The sequence below is a fragment of the Lutra lutra genome, chromosome 5, assembly GCF_902655055.1.
Source record: "Lutra lutra chromosome 5, mLutLut1.2, whole genome shotgun sequence".
Classification (NCBI taxonomy): Eukaryota; Metazoa; Chordata; class Mammalia; order Carnivora; family Mustelidae; genus Lutra; species Lutra lutra.
The window spans coordinates 106,079,486-106,099,801 of record NC_062282.1 but is presented as its reverse complement, the minus strand read 5'-3'; the positions used below and the strand labels follow the sequence as shown (position 1 = coordinate 106,099,801).

General features: G+C 43.2%; 1 protein-coding gene across 2 annotated transcripts; it reads right to left on the bottom strand.

The window, feature by feature from the left end:
* Nucleotides 1–648: 648 nt before the first annotated feature.
* BHMT (betaine--homocysteine S-methyltransferase) lies at nucleotides 649–18,688 on the bottom strand. 2 transcript variants are annotated; one of them, XM_047730708.1, is made up of 8 exons: nucleotides 18,499–18,688; nucleotides 16,705–16,837; nucleotides 11,605–11,723; nucleotides 9,745–9,936; nucleotides 9,234–9,381; nucleotides 5,443–5,625; nucleotides 3,799–4,027; nucleotides 649–1,306 (listed from the first exon to the last, which is right to left on the bottom strand). In XM_047730708.1, the coding sequence occupies exons 1-8, from the start codon at nucleotides 18,529–18,531 to the stop codon at nucleotides 1,120–1,122; spliced, it is 1,224 nt and encodes a 407-aa protein (XP_047586664.1). In that variant the 5' UTR covers nucleotides 18,532–18,688; the 3' UTR covers nucleotides 649–1,119. The 2 variants fall into 2 exon arrangements, with proteins under 2 accessions (XP_047586664.1, XP_047586663.1); XM_047730707.1 differs by lacking the exon at nucleotides 18,499–18,688 and adding an exon at nucleotides 17,900–18,097.
* Nucleotides 18,689–20,316: the final 1,628 nt, after the last annotated feature.

The following is a 20,316-nucleotide window of genomic DNA, read 5'->3' as shown; positions in this document are numbered from 1 at the left end:
TCATAGTTCTCAATCTAGGAAACTTGGACAGAGTTTAGAGAAGCCCTATTTTTTTAAAATTACACTTTTTTTTTTTAAGCTACCAAGGTAACACAAACTCACGATCCCTCAGCCTTCCTGACAGTGGATCCTGTTTGAGGCAGGATGGACAAAGCCTAGATACTGATGCCTTCTTCCCCTCCACGTTGGTCTGTAATGGGTCAGCAGGGAAGGGAGAACAACTTTTTTTTTTTTTTTTTTGTCAGAGAGAGAGGAGAGAGAGTGAGCACAGGCAGACAGAATGGCAGGCAGAGGCAGAGGGAGAAGCAGGCTCCCCGCCAAGCAAGGAGCCCGATGTGGGACTCGATCCCAGGACGCTGGGATCATGACCTGAGCCGAAGGCAGCTGCTTAACCAACTGAGCCACCCAGGCGTCCCGGGAGAACAACTTTTGAACGCTGAGAGGACGGCACTGGTCTTTTGATACTGATGATGTCTCGTGTGACTGATTTTATAAGAACAAACTTAAAGAAATAGCAAAGTCCTCGTGTCTGAAGTGTTCCGTAAGTGTTTTTCAAACTATTAAGTCATAAAATCCATTTGAAGGGTCAGCCAGCATGTTTTATCAGTGAGATAGGACGGAAAGGAATGGAATAGAAAATACCAAAATGGATCACACATTTTATTTCAGTGCTTGTATGGTATGTGTTTTACTGGGTTATTAAACTTTTGTTTCTTACTAAGGGTCATGTTGAAAAGAACTTGAAAGTCACTTCCCTATAGCACTCTATCTGTCACTGTCATGTCAGCTCATATCTCATCCTCCTTACTAGCCTGCAAACTAACTAAAGTGGGAATGAATATCTGAGTTACTTTTCACTGGCCACAGTGATTTCCTTAATACCTTATGTGTGGGATAGGGAACCTGTTTAAGATTTACTTCTCACTTTGCTTCTAAGTAAATTTCTAAAATATACTTTTTAAATTATCCAGGGCTATTTGTAGTTCTGTTTTGTTTAGCTACTACCAATTTTATACGTAGCCTGGCATTAACATAAGCATTCTTTTTAAACCATCTTTTCCTTATTTTTGGGAACTGTGGCCCAAACATAGAAGTCACCAAAAATGGCTTCCACGGAGGCTACTGGGCAGATTTAAATTTCTGTTTTTCAAAGAGCTCTTTCAGCTGCTGCTCAGTTGTGGCTTCTTTCTGCTGCATCAGCTCAGCCGTTCCTTTGGTCACTCCCCAGGCATCGGGCTTCGACATCGAAGGGTTGTATGGCCTGCCTGAGGCTATCCGAAGATTCTCCCAGTATTCCTTCCTGGCCCTGGGTGAACAAAACACACCACATTGGACTCCTTCCTGAGTATCCGCGTCTGTGTGTCACTGAGCTAGGAATACTTCCACAGAGTTGGCTTCAGACTCTTGAGAGTGCGTCCACTAATACACATTTATTAATCTGGACTACAAATTTTTGGTTTTTTGTTTTGAATATTTTATTTATTTATTTTGGGAGAGAGAGAGCTCGAGAGCATGAACGTGCACAAGCTGGGGGAGTGGCCGAGGCAGAGGGAGAAGCCCGCAAACACTTAACTGAGCCACCCAGACATCCCTCAAAAAACATTTTTAAATTTAACTTTTGGGGTGGGTGGCTCAGTGGGTTAAGCCTCTGCCTTCAGCTCAGGTCATGATCCCGGGGTCCTGGGATCGAGCCCTGTATCGGGCTCTCTGCTCAGCAGGGAGCCTGCTTCCTCCTCTCTCTGCCTGCCTCTCTGCCTACTTGTGATCTGTCTGTCAAATAAATAAAATCTTTAAAAAAAATTGAACTTTTATTTGTTTTTAAAGATACATGTATTTGTTTCAGAGGGAGAGAGAGAGAGAATGAGTGGGAGGGGCTCAGTAGGTGGTGTCTGCCTTTGGCTCAGGTCATGATGCCAGGGTCCTGGGATTAAGCCCTGTGTGGGCCTCCTTGCTCAGCGGGGAGCCTCTCCCTCTCCCTCTGAGCTTCCTCTCTCTCTCTCTAAAATAAAAAGATAAAATCTTTTTTTTTTAAAGATTTTATTTATGTATTTGACAGACAGAGATCACAAGTAGGCAGAGAGGCAGGTGGTGGTGGTGGGGGGAAGCAGGCTCCCTGTTGAGCAGAGAGCCCGATGTGGGGCTCGATCCCAGGACACTGGGATCATGACCTGAGCCGAAGGCAGAGGCTTTAACCCACTGAGCCACCCAGGTGCCCCGATAAAATCTTTTTAAAAAATAATAATAAAAAAAGTGTTGGATGCTCAACCAACTGTGCCACCCAGTCACCCCTGGAATCATTTTTTAGAATACTTGCATAGGGATCAAAAGCTAAGAAATTAGGATAGGGACATTCCTATCCTACACTCCGCATCCTAACTTTCTGGCACTCTTCCTCACAAACCAGGTGAGCTCACAGCTGCTGCTCTTCTCAAACCCACTATCACTTCTGCACATCTCACCCCACGGATCCAGCCTCCTCCTCCTCTCTATTTCACTGTCTCCTAGTTCAGACCTCATCACATCTGATACAGTTCTGGCAAAGGCCTCCCTTGCAGCTTTCCCTGTTTCATGTCCATTGATATTTGAGAACCTAGCCTTGGACCCCTTGATATCCTCCAGTGTGCTAAGGTCATACACAGCTCATGAGAACAAATAAAATTCTGCCTCCTGGTCCTGAGGTGTGTCTTCTATCAAATTCTGTCTCTGATATTCCCACACTTACGGTGTCTCAGTAGACCATCTCTTTCCAACTCTTGGTGCTTTTGTACATGCTCTTCCCTTGTCCGGCAGTCTTGACTCATCCATCAGAATTCAGCTCAGGCATCTGCTCTCTTAGAAAGTCTTCACTAACCCTCCTTTGCCTTCTGCCCCCAGAAGCATTAGCTCAGACCCCACAGCACCCGTGCATGTCTTCATACTTGAGCTTACTCTTCCAGTTTGAACTTCCCTGTTTCTCTCTCTGCCTACTAGACTGTTAACGCTTTGGGGACAGGGTCGTGCCTTGTTCTTGCTACATCAGCATCCACAGCAGGGTCTGATAGAGTTGGATAGAGTCACTGTCAGCTGAACAGAGTGCAACCACTCCCTCTGCATGGGTAGTCATCCTTCCTTCACCCCCTGCTTTATCTCGTGGCTAGTTAGCCCATCAAAACACAGCCCCCATATCCCTTCTTCTAGAACATCTTTCTGTTAGGCAGAGAGAGCCATTCTCTTCTCTTACTACTTTTTAAATCTCTGCCTCTACCAAAGCAGTTACTACGGTATAATCCACTGACTTTCTTAACAGTTTTCCCCAGTAGACTATGTGAATCTCTAGGCGGCTCTTCATTTATTTTCCCAGTGCTCTGCATGTTGCCTGATGTAAAATCTGTTTATTGTTCATCTTCCTCACTGGAGTGTAAGCTCTGAGGGCAGAGACCTGTCTTACTCACCGCTGTCTTCCCAGCTCTAAGAGTTGTGCTTGGCACAGAACAGGCACTTAGTTAATATTTGTTACATTTAACTTAAATCTTAACAACCAGTTAATTCAGAGTTGTTGAAGTTCCGCAGCATGGTACTATCCCGGAGCATGAAATCGCATTTCATTGCAACCTGCATTATTTATATGTTAAATCTTAAAGCCTTCTCCAGAAATCACTATATAAGGTTACTCTGTAAACATTTCTGTGAAACAATTTAAGGGGAATAACTAAGTATCATTATGCAGCAAATTAGCTATATTCTTTGCTCTCACCTCACTTGGACATACTCACAATGGAAATGAGTTTGGTTTGGCAGATACAGTTGAAAAGTTCTTACCTTGCTCTAATCCACGGTTTGGTGTGCATGTCCAAACCACTTCCCCAGCTGCCATGCTTTTCCGAAGCTGGTGGCAAAAATCCCCTTTCTGGGGCCAGCTCCTCTGCAATCGCCCGGATGTGGTAGGGCTCAAATCCACAGCACCCACCAATGTACCTGACCCCCAGGTTGTAGGCCTCTCTGGCATATTTTTGTATATCCCATCTGGTTGCAACTCTGGGCTCCAGTCCTATAATAAATGGAGTGAATTCTTCATTTAAAAAACTACTCAAAATAAACAGCCATAATATGCTTGTAATTTTCAACGGCTGAATTAAATAAGTTGTCAAGACCTATTTCTTAACTTTCAAAAACCATTAGGTAATTTGTGTCTACACATCCAGCCTTAAATGTTGTGGTAGCCAACCTTCACATGGTTCCCAACAAACTGTTCCCTTTGATGTTCTCACTCTTGTGTAGTCCCCTCTCGTATTATCTCAGGTTGGTCTCAGAGACCAATAGAATGTGTCAGAAGGGATCATTAGTGACTTCTGAGGCTGGGTTATACAAGGCACCATGGTTTCTGCCTCAGTTTCTCTTAATCTCTTAGAATGGCTACCGTGTTGTGAGGACACTCAAGCATCACAGTGGAAAGGGCCCATAAGCTAAAGTACTGAGGCCTCCACAAGAGACCACAAGAAGTGAACATCTGTTCCCGATAGCCAATTAAGGGAGCTTGGAAGTAGATTCCCTAGCTCCCTTTAGGCCTTCAGATGACTGCAGACCTGACCAATATCTGGACTGCAACCCTTTAAGGGACCCTGAGCAAAAACTCTCCAGCTAGGCTGCTCCCAAATTCATGACCCATAGCAGCTCTGAGATATAATAACTATTTATTGTCTAAAAGTACTAATTTTTGCAATAATTTGTTCTATGGCAAAAACACAGGGGACTTGCCATTCCTCCATCGTTCTTCTGCATGGATTATTTTGTAATATCTTACTTTTCTGAGAGTCTCTATAAAATATAGTACCTTAGGACTATAGGACCTTAGAATGGAATAGACTGGCCGGGCTCTGGCCTGGGTGACCTCTCTGGTTTGATTTTCAGGTAGACCCATACTTCCCAAACATGCTTTCTCCCTTTTCCCAGACTGCAAGTCTGCCCTCGCTTCATCTGCTTGGTCTCTTTGTTCAGATTTGTTACGTAGTGATCCTGTGATGGTATTGTCTCCTTCCCCCAAAACTCTATAGTATCTGAGCAACATTCAGAACAGGAGAAAAGTGTCTTAGACATAAATTGGTCTGTCCTTCTAATTTTTCTGGTGAGGAAACTAAGGTCTAGAAGAACTAATGGGTTTTGCTAAGGTTATACGATTTGGCAGCCGAGCTGGACCAGGGCCACTATCTCTGCCAATCTCACCTGGAAGGGCATCGTTTTTTACCAAACTACAGGTAAAAGGTTTAAAGGTCTTTTTTGCCTGCTGGTTCTATCTTTTCCTTCTGCTGTGGTCCAGTAAATCAAGGAGCTGTCTGTAGGGAGGGAAGCTGGGGGCAAGAGATGAGACATGCTGCCATTTGTTTACTATGAGAAAGCTCTATGGCTACAGTTAGGGAAATCTGTCCAACATCAAGACACAGATGATTTATAAAATGTCTGTCTTACCAAAGGGGAATTCTGGTAGGTCAATAAATCCCTGTTTGTTGCAGTCAGGAGTGTGGTAGGCCAACGGCTGACTCATCAGGTGGGCTTTTAGTCGGGCAGCCTCCAAACCTTCTTTCATGAGCTTCACCGTTTGTAAACTGATTGTGGGGTCAAAATGGCAGTTCACGCCAACGATGGATGCTCCTGCAAGTGGGAAGAACAGTTTAGCTTTAGGGGTTCATCAGACAGGTAGGCTCAGCTCTCCTCCCTTAATTAGGGAGCTTTTATTTGGAATAGTGAATTGTAAATACAGCCTTTGGTTCTTGCTTCCTTGGAAACCTGTCTTAGGTTCGGGTGGGGATGATTGCTAATAGGCAGCAAGGGCTCTCCGTGAAAGGTGTTTTGAAGAATCTATTAAAATGGAAGTGTCATTTATGCACACTTGGTTGTCCCACCTTTTTTCCAGAAACTCATTATTAGAGTTTTTTTAACTCCACATTTTAGATGTCAATTTTTCAGTCTTGGATACGGTAATTTTCCACACTCCCAGCTGCTCGGTTGCACCTGTGGTTATCATACCATTCATTTGGGGAGCAATGTTTCCTTTTATTGGGCCAGTTTACTAATATCACTAATCCAGATTCCAGGAGCTGCTAAGTTGATGCCATAAGTCATGGTATCCAGTGTTCAGTGACAAGCATTTCAGTAGTCCTCATTGTGCTGGGTGACAGTTTGCTCCTTCATTCTTGTTCCAATCCTGCCTCCTGTTATTCCTCTGAATTTTTTTTTTCTTTTTTTGGTCAAGAGCACCAATGACCTCAACCTTGGCAAGGCCAGCAGTTGCTTCTCTGTTCTCATCTTACTCGATGTCTCAGCAGCATTCAATCTGCTCGACCATCCTCTCTTTCATCAACACTCTCCTTCTCTTGGCTTCTCATGCTCTCTAGTGTTACTCCTACCTTGCTGGCTGCTTTCTTTGGATGTTAGGTGCTGAGCCCCTGCTCACGGCTGAACCTTTCAATCCTTCATTGTCACAGGATCTCCGTGAGCCATCGTCTCTTCACCTCTCCTTCCTTTCCAGTCCCAGGGCTCTTGGGATCCAGAACTAGAACCAGAACTCTCCAAATTTCTCTCTTTAAGCCAGAATTTTCCCTTGGGTCCCAGACTTATATATTCAACAGCTCACTTAACATCTTCACATCTTCACTTGGATCTTGAGTACCTTTTCTCTTTCTTCTCCTTCTTTTTTGTCTTTTTAAAAAAATTTTTTATTTTTTTGATGTTCTGCTGCCAGAGTTTCTCTTTCCTTTCTTGACTTCATTACACTAATGAATTAATCATAGGTTGGCTATTTATTGGGTGTCTGTTAGGTATAAGTGTCCTTCTAAGGGGCTGTAGAGAAATAAAAACATAGGACATAGAACCTGACATCAAGGATTTCATAATTTAGCACAGGGCTTCCAAAGGTTTGCTCCATGAGAGTAGACTCTGAGATCGATTTAGAAAGTAGCTATTTAATTTGTCACTTTCTTGGAGACTACCAGTATATATAAACATATCAAAGACTCAGAAATTCTGTGTATTGTTCCAATTTTAGTATGTGTGCAGCCTAAGTGAGCAGTAAGGCCCTGAGAAACTCTGTTAATTGGTTTAATACAGCATTTTCTCTCTTATTTTTTATTTTTTATTGTGTTATGTTAGTCAACACACAGTACATCATTAGTTTTTGATGTTGTGTTCCATGATTCACTGTTTGCGTGTAACACCCAGTGCTCCATGCAGTCATGCCCTCCTCAATACCCATCACCAGACTCACCCACCTCCCCACCCCCCTCTTTTATTTTTAAAGATTTATTTATTTGAGAGAGAGAGAGACTGCATGAGCAGGAGGAGCAGAAGGAGAAGGAGAGAGAATCTCAGACTGACATGGGGACTCCCATCTTACAACCCTGAGATCACGACCTGAGCCAAAACCAACAGTTGGATGCTTAAGGGACTGTGCCACCCCGGGGTCCCTAATACAGCATTTTCTAAATGTATTTTACTACAGAACCCTACTAATGTTCTCACAGATTAGAAAATGTCAACCAAGGATATCCCAAATGTGTGGTATAAGTAGAAAGAGTTCGTTTGTTGAGAGGAGGGCATGTTCACTTCTGCCCAGTGCTGTGCTAGGCATGGGGCTGCTCAGCAATGAGCCAAACATAGTCTCTGCCCTCTTTGATCTTACAGTTTCGTGAGTCAGACAATAAAGAGATAAACAAATAAGGCAAATGGCGAGTGCTACAAAGAATATAAATAGGGTACGCTGACGTCAAACACTGTGGCCTCCTACCTTGAATGGAATGGTCAGGGAAGAATTAGATGCAGGCCAAGAATCTCTGCCAGTTATCAACGGGGTGATGAAAGCCTTCTCTGGTCTTTTTGAAACAAGATAACTTGCTTCTTCCCCTCCCCCCATATTTATATTTCCGGTAAAAAGTTAAGATTATTTAGTTTCATTCCTAAATCTAATTGTTATTGTTAATGACAAGTATGAAGTGACTTTCATGAAATATCAGGAGTTGGATAAAAATCAGAAATCAAACATAGCCAGTCAAAATCTCCCCATTCCACAGAATGAGCTGGGCTCTTCACTGACATAGAGGAACTCCTTGCATTAAAAATGAGGCAGCTTTGAAAACAATCTGTGAGTTTTCCCTTATTGAAATGAAACCCAGTGTTAAGAATGGAAATTACTTGGGCACCTGGGTGGCTCAGTGGGTTATGCCTCTACCTTCAGCTCAGGTCATGATTTCAGGGTCCTGGGATCGAGTCCCGCATAGGGCTCTCTGCTTGGCAGGGAGCCTGCTTCCTCATCTCTCTCTGCCTGCCTCTTTGCCTACTTGTGATCTCTCTCTATCAAATAAATAAATAAAATCTTAAAAAAAAAAACAAATGGAAATTACTTTAAAAAATTACATGGCCCCTATTTCATACCAAAAAAAATTTTTTAAAGATTTTATTTATTTATTTGACAGACAGAGATCACAAGTAGGCAGAGAGGTAGGCAGAAAGGAGGAAGCAGGCTCCCTGCTGAGCAGAGAGCCCGATGCGGGGCTTGATCCCAGAACCCTGGGATCATGACCTGAGCCAAGGCAGAGGCTTAACCCACTGAGCCACCCAGGCGCCCCAAAATTTTTTTTAACTTATTATACCAATTACAAAAAGCAATGCATATCAAGAATTTATGAAAAGGGGGAAAATTCTGTACAGAAGGCAAACTGACTTAAAAGTTACTGTCCTAAAACCTCAAGTTAGGGGACGCCTGGGTGGCTCAGTTGGTTGGACGACTGCTTTCGGCTCAGGTCATGATCCCGGAGTTCTGGGATCGAGTCCCGCATCGGGCTCCCAGCTCCACAGGGAGTCTGCTTCTCCCTCTGACCTTCTCCTCGCTCATGCTCTCTCTCACTGCCTCTCTCTCAAATAAATAAATAAAATCTTTAAAAAAAAAAACAACCTCAAGTTAGGGTTAAAATAAAATGCACTTTTTCCTCATGCTCCTTTTGAATTACTGAAATTCTTTCTGTTTCTAGGTGTTATACCTTGGTCTAGTTGCCCCTTTCAGAACACTGGTATGTGTGTATGTTTTTTTAAAATTTTACTTTTTTTCTCTTTAGGAGTCAATCGTGATATTATCAGTACTCCCAGGAAAGCACATTAATGGCTTTCCTTTTAACAAAACAAGTATATAATGATTCGTAGGTGAGCCTGTATTTGTACGTAGTTTTCAAAGACTCACTAATTGCAAAATGGTCAAAATCCATCATCACCTGCTTTAACCAGGCGCACTGCACACTCGCCGGGGCTCACGCCGTGCAAATCCCCCTCTGGGCCGATGCACATGGTTGCTGCCACGGGTTTCCCAGATGTCTTCAAGGCTTCCACTGCCCACACAGCCTCTTCAACATGCTCGAAATACTGAAATAAGGTCAAATTAAGGTACTTTTTATCTCGTTTCTTCTGAACGATTAGAAAACTTATTTTACTGTGTAATAATTATCACTAAATGACTAGTCTTCAAACTTTGAGTTGTGACCCATTAGCATTTTTTTAAATGGAACAGAAGGGTAATTACTGTGAAGTGCAGTCAAAAGGTTTGAAGAACACTTCATTAGATTAACTGAATCAAATTCAGTAGAAGCCCTAAACTGGAAAAAAGATTTAAAAACTAAATATTTACTAACCATGATTGGCAACTATCCCACATGTTCCTCAGGAAAGCACAAGGTAGAGAAAATACATGAGCTGCGATGTCTCATCTTTGATCATATATTTGTTTACCTCAGCAATCAAGAAGTCCACATTCTTCTTCAAAAAGACCTCTAACTGTTGCTGAAATACTTTTTTAACTTCCGTTTCACTCTTGCAGCTGAGGTACGAAGGCGTTTGACTCACGCCTCCTGCCACCAAAGCGTCTCCCTCATCAGCCACTTGCCGGGCAATATCACAAGCAGCTTCATTGACTTTCTGCCCCTAAAATGAGTGAAATAGGATGTATCTACATTTTCATGCAGAATTGAAACCAAATTATTATTCAAATGTCCACATCTCAGTTGGATGTTACCATGGAGAGTTCTAGAAGATGATAGTGATAGAATAGTTCGATTTACCAAGCTGAGCAATTTGCAGTAACAACACCACCAATAGTAATGAAAACAATAAATCTAATGATGGTATCTAGGATATTACATACAAAAGCTCTGTGAGAGGATAAAAATCTTTACATAAAAGGATCTGGTATCTTCCAGTGTCTAAGTGGCACTTAGAATACTTAGCAGATAGTGGTGATGATGGTTATTTGCTCTCAAGATCAATGAGAATAAAATGTAATTAAGATGACTACAGAATTGGGGCACCTGGGTGGCTCGGTGGGTTAAAGCCTCTGCCTTCAGCTCAGATCATGATCTCAGGGTCCTGGTATCAAGCCCCTCATCGGGCTTTCTGCTCAGCGGGGAGCCTTCTTCCCTCTCTCTCTGCCTGCCTCTCTGCCTACTTGTGGTCTCTCTCTCTCTGTCAAGTAAATAAATAAAATCTTAAAAAAAAAGATGACTACAGGGACGCCTGGGTGGCTCAGTTGGTTAAGCAGCTGCCTTCGGCTCAGGTCATGATCCCAGCGTCCTGGGATCGAGTCCCACATCGGGCTCCTTGCTTGGCGGGGAGCCTGCTTCTCCCTCTGCCTCTGCCTGCCATTCTGTCCGCCTGTGCTCGCTCTCTCTCCCTCTCTCTCTGACAAAAAAAAAAAAAAGATGACTACAGAATTCATGACTTTTTATCGTTATGTATTTTCTTAATTAACGGATGCATGTATTGCAAGCTATTTTCTAATTACTTAGACATTAAAAATTGACACTTGTCTTCAATAAACCCCAGTGCTGTGGCTCACACAGACTCATGCTATTTTAGAACTTGGTCTTTTAGGCTGCCTTTTAGAGCTCAGTCAGTGAAACCTCTGACTCCTGATCTCAGCTCAGGTCTCAATCTGATGGTTGTGAGTTCAAGCCCTGTATTGGGTTTCATGGTAGGCATGGAGCCCACTTAAAAAACAAATGAACAAAAAGCTTCTTTTTCATTATAGGGATTGAGAAATTGTCACTTTGATGGTGTAGGTAAATGGTTTGCCCAACATGATACAGTTGATTATAGCTGAGTCAGGAAAGTTCCAGGATCACTGTGCCCTTCCTTGTGTCTTTGACCTTTCCCTACATTGCCCCACATTAAAAAACTGTAAGGATGTAAGAATTTGTCAGGATACCCACTCAGCAACTTAGGATGACTGGGAGAATCATTAATCATTAACTACCTCTTCTTTGATATGCTTCATTAAATGCCTTTCTGTCAATTTTGGGGACTCCACCTAAAACCTAAAAGAGTTATTCACACATATCTCATATCTGTATTATCTAAAAACTATATTCTGAGTGACTGGGAAAATGTTCTTTTTATAAAATGCTAGTGAGATATAGCAGGTGTTTATTTTTGTCAGAAGAATTAATGCACAAAGTAAGAAATCAGCAATCCTGTATTACGCATATCCCATTTCTGTATTATCTAAAAACTCAACATTTTTCTCTATGAGAACTTTGATGATCACATGTATGTCTACTGTGCCCGTCTAAGAATGCCAGGTATGGCTTTACTCACAGATATTTTCTCTGCAACATAGTTTCCCCTGTTCTCCAGCTTGTCTTCACTTGCATAAAAGGTGAAGGTTTGCATGATATTGGATCCAGCTCTGAGGAACTCTCGATGAAGCTGGCGAACTGGGAGATTGGTTGAGGAAGGTTATTCATGACTATCAGTTTATAACCCATGATGCTTGCAAAAGGCTACCAGATAAACAGCTAATGAAAATATCTGCTTACATTCTTTGCTTGGCATTGCACATCCTGAGAGCAAACGAGAAGCAGATCTGGGGGCTCTTGTTATGAAGGAGAGATTATTTCTACCATGGATGTGGGGTGAAAGGAAGAGGGCGCTCCCACAGAGGAGGAATCATTTAACGTTTTTGCTGGGCAGAGGTGGAGAAAAGATTCCCTACAGAGGACCTGAACAAAAAGGAGGAGGCAGTAATAGGTTTGGCATTGGGGGGTGCAGCAGGTAGTGTCAGCAGCTGAAATTGAGGATGTATCAGAGAATTAGTAGGAGATGCAGGTGGAGAGGAGGTACTGGGCCTGCAGAGTATAAATGGCCTAACACATCATCCCAAGGAGCCTAGGCTTCAGACAGCAGGTATGGGGAAACACCAGTACTTTGTAAAAATATGAATGATGTGATTAGCTCAGTGTATTTGAAAGATAATTCTGGTAATTGAGTGGAATAAGAATTGGAGGAAGGGTCCTAAGCATAGATAGGTCCATGGATAAATGCCAAATGGCAAAGCTTTCACTGGCTAAAGAAAATATGATGGGGCATCTCCCCCCATATAACCAATTATATTCAATTTAAGGAATTAACCTTTGCTCTAAAATAGTGGTCCTAAACTCTGATTGCCCATTAGATACCCTGTAAGCTTTTTAAAAGTAATGGATGCTGGGGTCCAATCCACAGATATTTTAATTTAGTTGGAAACTGATTCTTAGCTTACATTTTATTGAGAACCGCCATTCTGAGTGACTGGGAAAATGCTCTTTTTATAAAATGCTAGTGAGACTTAGCAGGTGTTCATTTTCATCAGGAAAATTAACTAAAGTAAGGAATCAGCAATCCTGTATCAGCCCCTGAATCTATTTTGAAATTTCATTGGCTTTTCAAAGCCAAAGATCTGGGAGTGACTACATTAGAGGCTAGGAAATTTTTAGGACAGTGGAGTTCCTAGCCCTTTAGTCTGGCACGTTTGCATTCCAGGGCCCTAGTAGAGTGCAGGGCACATAGGAAGCTCAGTGTGGTTTTTAAAGGAAAAAGTCAGAGAGGCCAGGAAGCTTCTGAATTTCAGAAAATGGGTTTCTAAGCATGGAATCTCTACTTCTGAGAGGGAACTTAAAAGTGTGCCTAATGTGGAAGCTTCAGACTTGTTTTAATTAGCAGCAGAACCAATGAAAGACATTTTATTCGGAGTCCCTGTTCATGGATCAAACACAGAGCTGCTGTGGCTGGAGCGGGGTGAAGGGCCTATCGATGAGGTCCTTGTACACTAGGAGGAAATGGATTCTAAACAGGACTTCCATCCAGCTGGTCCTTGGGTGGATTTCCAGGGACTGTGTTAAAAAGCCCTGGAATGGTGTGCAAATTGAGCATATGTATATTTTACACTGCATTTTACACCCTTTTATTAGATTTTCCCAGAGGGCAGTGGCCCAACTCTTTGCTCTTAATCGATCTGGTTATTCTACGGTGCTTCTTAAAGCTGCAGTGCTTCTCAAAGTGTGACCCAACCGAGACTCACCTGGGGGCAATTAATAAGAATTCAGATTCCCCAAGCCCCTCCAGATTCAGCAAGCCTGAATTCTATGCTGATTCCACTGAGTGCAAGATCTGCAATTTTTGGCATAGACTTTAGTAGGACAATTAGTCCACTTAAATGAGCCCCAAATACTCAAGAAACAGATGGCCAAGAGATAAATGTGCTGTTTCTGTATTAAGAAAGTCAAAGTCAGTATCAGAGCAGTTTCTCTTGAACTCCTCGAACGTATAACTTTAAAAAAAGGTGACTTGTAAGATTGAAGCTTGTGTTTAAAGCACAGTCTTATTTTATTTACATGGCAGTTTCCACCAAAGTACCTTATTGTTAATACCAGTTTCACCGGAGAAATATTTCACTGAACTTAACCCAGCAAGCAGACCTTAAGAAACAAACCACAGATATATTTTAAATTCTCATTCTTGGATGTTAATTATTCTATTGTGTTCCTTAAAGCCCTTTAATGCAACACTTCTCAAAGTGTGGTTCACCTTCTATCACCTGGGGACAGTTATAAATTTGTAGGTTCCTTGACCCACTCACAGACCTAATGAATCCAAATCTCTAAGTGAAGGCTGGGAATCTATCATTTTTAATAAACTGCTGGTGCAATGAAAATTTGAAGACTACTGTTGTTTTAGCTTCCCAAGCCTACTGAATTCTCTTTTCCTTTCCTTCCTTCCTCCCTCCACAACTGCCTGACTGCCCCTCCCTTCCTCCTTTTCTTCCTTCCTTCCTTCCTTCTTTCTTCCCTTCCTCTTTCTTTCTTTCCTTCTTTTAGGGCAGAACACAGTATTATTTCTACTTTTATTTGGAAATATAAAAGTTGTGTATATTTGCCAGGCTTCATGGTATGACTGTAGCTCTTTTACTTTGAATACAATTCAGAGCTAGTGTGATTTGAACACAAAATTTCTATACTTCTCCAGCAGAAATAGATACATTACAACCAAGACTATCAAGAGAAGAAACAATGGATTTAATAATAGACTTGTAGTGTTTCACATTATCAGGCAGTATTTTAACGACTTTACATATAACTTATTTAAATCTCATAACTATCTTATGAGGTAGATGTCAATATTATCTCAGTTTTATAGAAGAGGAAATTGGGTCCCAGAGAAGCTGAGTAATTTCCCCATGGCCACACAGCCTAGTGGCTGTCAGAATTTCATTCATTTATTCATTCATTCAGTTAGTCTGGATCCAGAATCTGTTTGCTTAACCTTAAAGCTGTACTGTCACTTTATAGGCTTTGTTAGTTTCTGTCCTTTATCACTGAGTTCACAGAAATACACTCTTTACTCTTAACTCTTTAATAAACATTAAAGACGGCTCTTCAACTTGGGTAATATTCATAAGAACTTCCTCCAGTTTCCTCTAAGTCAGCTTCTTTCAGTGTTGGCTACTGATGGCTGTTGGCTGAGACGTCTCTAGGAAGTACCCTCGGCCAAAGGGAGCTTCCTTGCTAAGGGCTAAACCCTCTCCTGGGAGAGGGGAGAGTTGGTAGTTTGGATGCAATGCTTGGTCTCTTAGTAGGGAGAGAGCAAAGGTCCAGCTCCCTTGCCTCAATTTGGGACTACTCTGAAGGGCCTATCCAAATCCAGAGCTTCCTGAGGGACTGGCCAAGTTGTTGTCTTTAACAACTACATCACAGTGTAAATGCACTTCCCATTAAAACTCCTGAGCACAGGGTGCCTGGGTGGCTCAGTAGGTTAAAGCCTCTGCCTTTGGCTCAGGTCATGATTTCAGGGTCCTGGGATCGAGACCCGTTTCGGGCTCCCTGCTCAGTGGTGCTCACTGCTTACCCCCCTCTCTCTGCCTGCCTCTCTGCCTACTTGTGATCTCTGTTAAATAAATAAAAATCTTTAAGCAAACAAACAAACAAAATAAGACTCCTGAGCACAAATCTCCACTTCTGGCCGACTGGCAATGAGCCCCTACCTCGTGATGGGTGTTAGAGTCCCCAGCATGCTCTAGGGGTACAGTTGTTTCAAAACTCATGTGTGGTGAGCTGCAATGAGATGTCCTTAGAAGGGAATGTACTAGCAGGTGCAGTAGCTCAAATGGTTGAGAGGTTCAGAGGCAGTAGTAATTATAAGGACTTTAGAATCAGATGGCTATTGTTGGGTACAACTAACATACTAGAGAAAGACAGTGAAAGGTTAAGGGTGATTCATCACCAAATTAAAGCCAAGTATGAAGGGTGGCATAACAAGAAGCTCACCTTTTGTAGCTAGAGAGCAGAAAACACTGAGGATCTGGCCCCGGACTAAATTATACAGGAAGCAGAAAGTCAGAGAGGGTGAATTCTCAACCAGGCAAGCCTTCTATTGCCAAAGTCAAGGCCTGATTAGGAAGATACGGGTCCCTGAGATTGGGATGAAGACATATAGGTGGAGTCACTTATGAACCTCAAAAACCTAGATCCCCCTTGAACCCTCTGGGCCTGCAGAAGTGGCCCATTTCTCCCTTTAGAGGGTAATGCTTCCTACTTGGTTTAGGCTGATAAAACCCTTGTAAGACAGCATTATCTCCCTCATGTGCCATCTCGAACCCCTCTTGGGACTTTACCATAAAAGATTTGTGGTCAAAAAAGTGAAGTGAGAATAGGCTGTGTGGGTATAGGTGCAAGGTAGGTAGACAGTTCAATTTAAATAGGATGGGACGAGTATACAATGGATTTAACGAGTTGGCAAATATACAGTGGAGGAGAGCATATCTACAAGAAGTGATTGTTACTGTAGGTAAGGATGGATGATGAACACATGGGATGAGAATGGATTAGAAATGCTAACATGGAAGGGATGAAGGACTGAAAATATTGATGAGGTTGAGGAGTGGGAGAATTAGAGTGAGCAGAAAAGACAGAAGGTGGTTGTCAGAGTGGGGTCTTTGTAATTGAGATTTCAGGAGTAGACAGTGGTGATGGCAAGGTCTAGGAGTGTGTTGCTGAGGTGAAGGATGGAGGAAAAATAGAGTTGGAGATGAGGAGGAGATCAAGGCACTGACAGGAAGAGTCCTAGATAGACCATCTGCATGGATATCGAGGTCACCCAGAGAGATAAGGGAGGGAGGAGCAAAGAGGAAGGCAGTGAGCCAGCTTCTAGACTCACCTAAAGGGAAGGGCAGGAACCAAGAGGTGGATATAGGTGATAGCAATAAGGAGGACCACTGTGGTCATTCAATGTGTGAGTCTGTCCTTATATACCTAGCACAATGCCCAGCAGGCAATAATAAATGTTGGGAAATGTACCATAAATGGATCTGTTTTGATGGTATGCTCCTAGACTGGTCATTGCAGTGCTCTTTTATGAGAACTTAGAATAGAGCTATGCACCAACCTGCTTCTGGGTGTTCCACAGCAGCCTCTGGGGTCCAGGGGCCTGCTTTCACGTAGCCCCTCTTCTCCAGTGCGAAGACAAACCCTCCATCTCCAATCACAACTTCTCCAGAGTTTAAACGTTCTAGGATGCCCTAAAATTATAGAAAGGAGTTACTTGAGTTTTGAAAACAATTTTCTATTTTTAGTACTTTGGTTATCATATTCTTGAAAAGAATGATTTCCTTAGAATTATCAGAAAGTACATATATTTATAAATTCATGACTATAAGGCAAACAATCAGAATGCTCACATAATGAAAATATGTGTATACATGTGCTGGGGGTGAGGGTCTTTCAGAACACATCAAAGAATTTAAAAATTTTATCTTTTATTTTGATTTTTTAAAAAAGATTTTTAAATGTATCTATCCATCTCTTGGTCATCTATCTATTTAGAAGGAGCATGAGCAGGGAGGGGCAGAGGGAAAAGGAAAGAAAGAATCCCAAGCAAGTTCCTCATCCAATACAGAGCCCCATATGGGGTTTAATTTCATAATCCTGAGGTCATGACCTGAGCCAAGATCAAAAGCGGGAAGCTTCAGGGACTCAGCCACCCAAGCACCCCAGAACACATTAAAGTATTTTGAAGAATATGGTGGAAGAATGTTACCGTTGAAGAAATATGTACAGAAGAATTAAAAGGTTTAATTGTAAAGCCTCAAATGAATACTTAGGTACACATTCTTAAAATGGTGAAAGCTAGTTTTCTTATTCTGTTGGTAAGGAGTCCTTACGGTTGTCCTTGATCCCCGGCTGTCTCCCTGGGGGCTTCTGTCAGCCGGGTGGGGGGGCACTTTGATACCCCAGGGTCAAGTATATTTCCTCCTCCCTTGCCCCTTTTCCCCACCAGCCCAACCATAGCCCTGAAGTCGCTCCATCTGTCTGCGCCATGCATCTATCCTCCTTCCACCTCCCAATCTAGATGAAGGCCGACAGTCTGGACATTCATCCCAGCTAGGAAAGAGAGAGGATTGTCATTAATCAGGTGTTGGAGTTGCTAGGTTTTTGGTTTTTAAATCTTATTAACAGCCCTTACCCAGTATCTTAGAGCCTCTCTATCCGTTTTTGTTTTGTTTTGTTTTGTTTTGTTTTCCGAGGCATGAATGGTACATTTTGTTGTGATCGCAGAAGCCAAGCTGGGGTTAAAAACTTACCATGGCCCAACCGACCCGTGAGCCTTGGAGCTGTGGCGGGACTGGGACGCCTGCACGCAAGAACCGGGCAGGGAGGCGACCCCGGGACTCCGCTGCACCGGTCCGGGCGCGGGCAGGAAACTGTCGGACCCCGGGCCGCGCGCCTCCCTGGCCCGCCCGCGGACGGCGCAGAGGGGCGCGCATGGCCGGCCGTGCGGGCACAGACGCGGGGTGGCCAGGGCGCGCCCTAGGGAACCCCCTACTCCCACCGCTGTAGGGAAGGAAAGTCGTGTGTTTGGGTCTAGGAGCCGCACTTCTGGGGGAGTGCTGTGGTGTTGGGGTGCTGGACTCAGAAGATGTTGGGAGTCGTGGAGTTCCGGGGGTGTCCTCGAGTCCGCGGTCACGTAGATCTAGGGCGCGCTCGGGATATGGGCAAGGGAGTTGGGGGGAGCTCAGAGGCACCTTGGGAGCCTGCCGAGAAGTTCTGAGGGCACCTTCTGGTCACAGCCGGGCTCCGAGGACCCCTCTGAGCTTCCTGAGGCTGGGGTGTGGGGCCGGTGGGCCGAGACTGAGAGCGCCCGCTGGGATGGAGAACGCCCTCGGATGCCCCGCAGACTCACCCTCTTGGCCTTTTTGCCCCCAACGGGTGCCATCTTCGAGGTGTCCAGATGGCTGCTAGGCACGGATGCGGACCGACGAGGGGAGTATACCCCGCGCGTAGCTTGGAGCTGCCCCACTGTCGCGGCCGGGCTCTTTATACCGTGCCTGGGCGCGGGGTGGGTTTCCCCAGCCTTGGCGCGGCCAACGCGGGCCTCGCTTGGGAAACACGCCTCCCCGACTTTTTTTTATTGAGGCCGGCGGTTAGTTGGGAACTTGCCCTGCAGAGATGATCGAGACTGTTATCTCAAATCGGTGAACACACAAGGCAAGTAAAATGAGAAAAAGTAATAATGAGGTTGCCCCTCGCTCAGGTTTCTACCTTACCTGTGCAGGGTCCCTCCCATTCTCCGCCCCCGCCCCCCTCCCACCGCTTAGAGGGGTCCCGACCCTGATTTATTTCTCTCTTGCAGGGCTCTTGCACACTTACCCACTTAAGACACCGGAGGAGGCCCCTAAGAATTCTATTCATGCACAAATATGTGTCAAAGGCCAGGATACAAGGTTACTGAATGAGATTGTATCCTCCAAGAACTTCGGTCTATAAAGTGTGATCTGTGGGCAATATATCGAGCAGTTTCATAACGGAATACAAATGGACCGTTCACAGAACGGTCTCTGATACGAACTCTGAATTAGTGGGTATGTTCCGAATGACCTTCTGCTCTTATATCCAAAAATGCCGTGCAGTTCCTAATAATGCAGTAGTTTCTACTAAGAATATCTTTGCATTATTTAACCAGGACAGACTTCTAACATCTATATATCATAGTGGAGATCTATACCTTAGCCACTTCAAAATTCAGTTCAAAAACTGTGTGTAAAAACCTATAGGCACCAGAAAAGCTGGAAAGAGATAGAAATGGTAACAGCAGTTATTTGACGATAGTGGGCTTATGGTGTGCTCTTGTTTTATTCACATATTTTACTATATTTTCCCAAATATGTTTACAATGAGAACACATAGATTTTAAAATAATAAAAAAAATTACTTTAAAAAATGTACAGCATGACTGTAAATATTCTAGAGGACAACTAAAAATTTTGAGAGTTTGGAACCTTTTACCCAAATAAAAGCACACAAGGAAATTTTCTGTGGAGCAATAACTTCCATTTCAACATATGCAAAGAAGAGAATTACTGTAACAAAGGATGAATTAGTAGAAATGTAGTTTCTAAGGTGATGTGCACTCGAGATACAACTGAGAAACGAGAAAAGTCCTTTTTGTTGTGATAACTGTCAAGTTAAAATGAAAAAAAAAAGTATGGATGATGGACGCATATATTGTAATTTAAATAATGCAGTGTTTCAGTTGCCCAGCAAGGATGAGGAGTGAGGTAATGTCATCCTTCCCAATGCTTTTTTCGACTATTAAAGCAATTGAGTGTCTGAGTAGCTAATAGTTTCGTTAATCCATTAACTACTTATAGTTGTACCCTGATGAGTATTGGAGAAAAGAACACGTTCCCAAAGAGCCCAGCCGCGGCTGCAGGGAGTAGATGTAGTTATGGGTACGAGACGCCAGGGGGCAGTATCAGGGCTCTGACAGTAAAAACTGAATGCAAACATTCTCAATTTCACTGTTCCAAATTTAGCAAAACTTAGGAGAGATTTTAAAGTATTAGCATTTAATTTAAAAACGAATTGTGAATTTTTACTACATAATATAGACACGTGGCAAAATTTTAAAAAATCTTTCCCCAGCTGCTCTTCCCAGCACAAGTCCTCCCAGGAGGTAACCATTATTCCCCATTCTTTGAGAGGAACTCTATATGCTTAT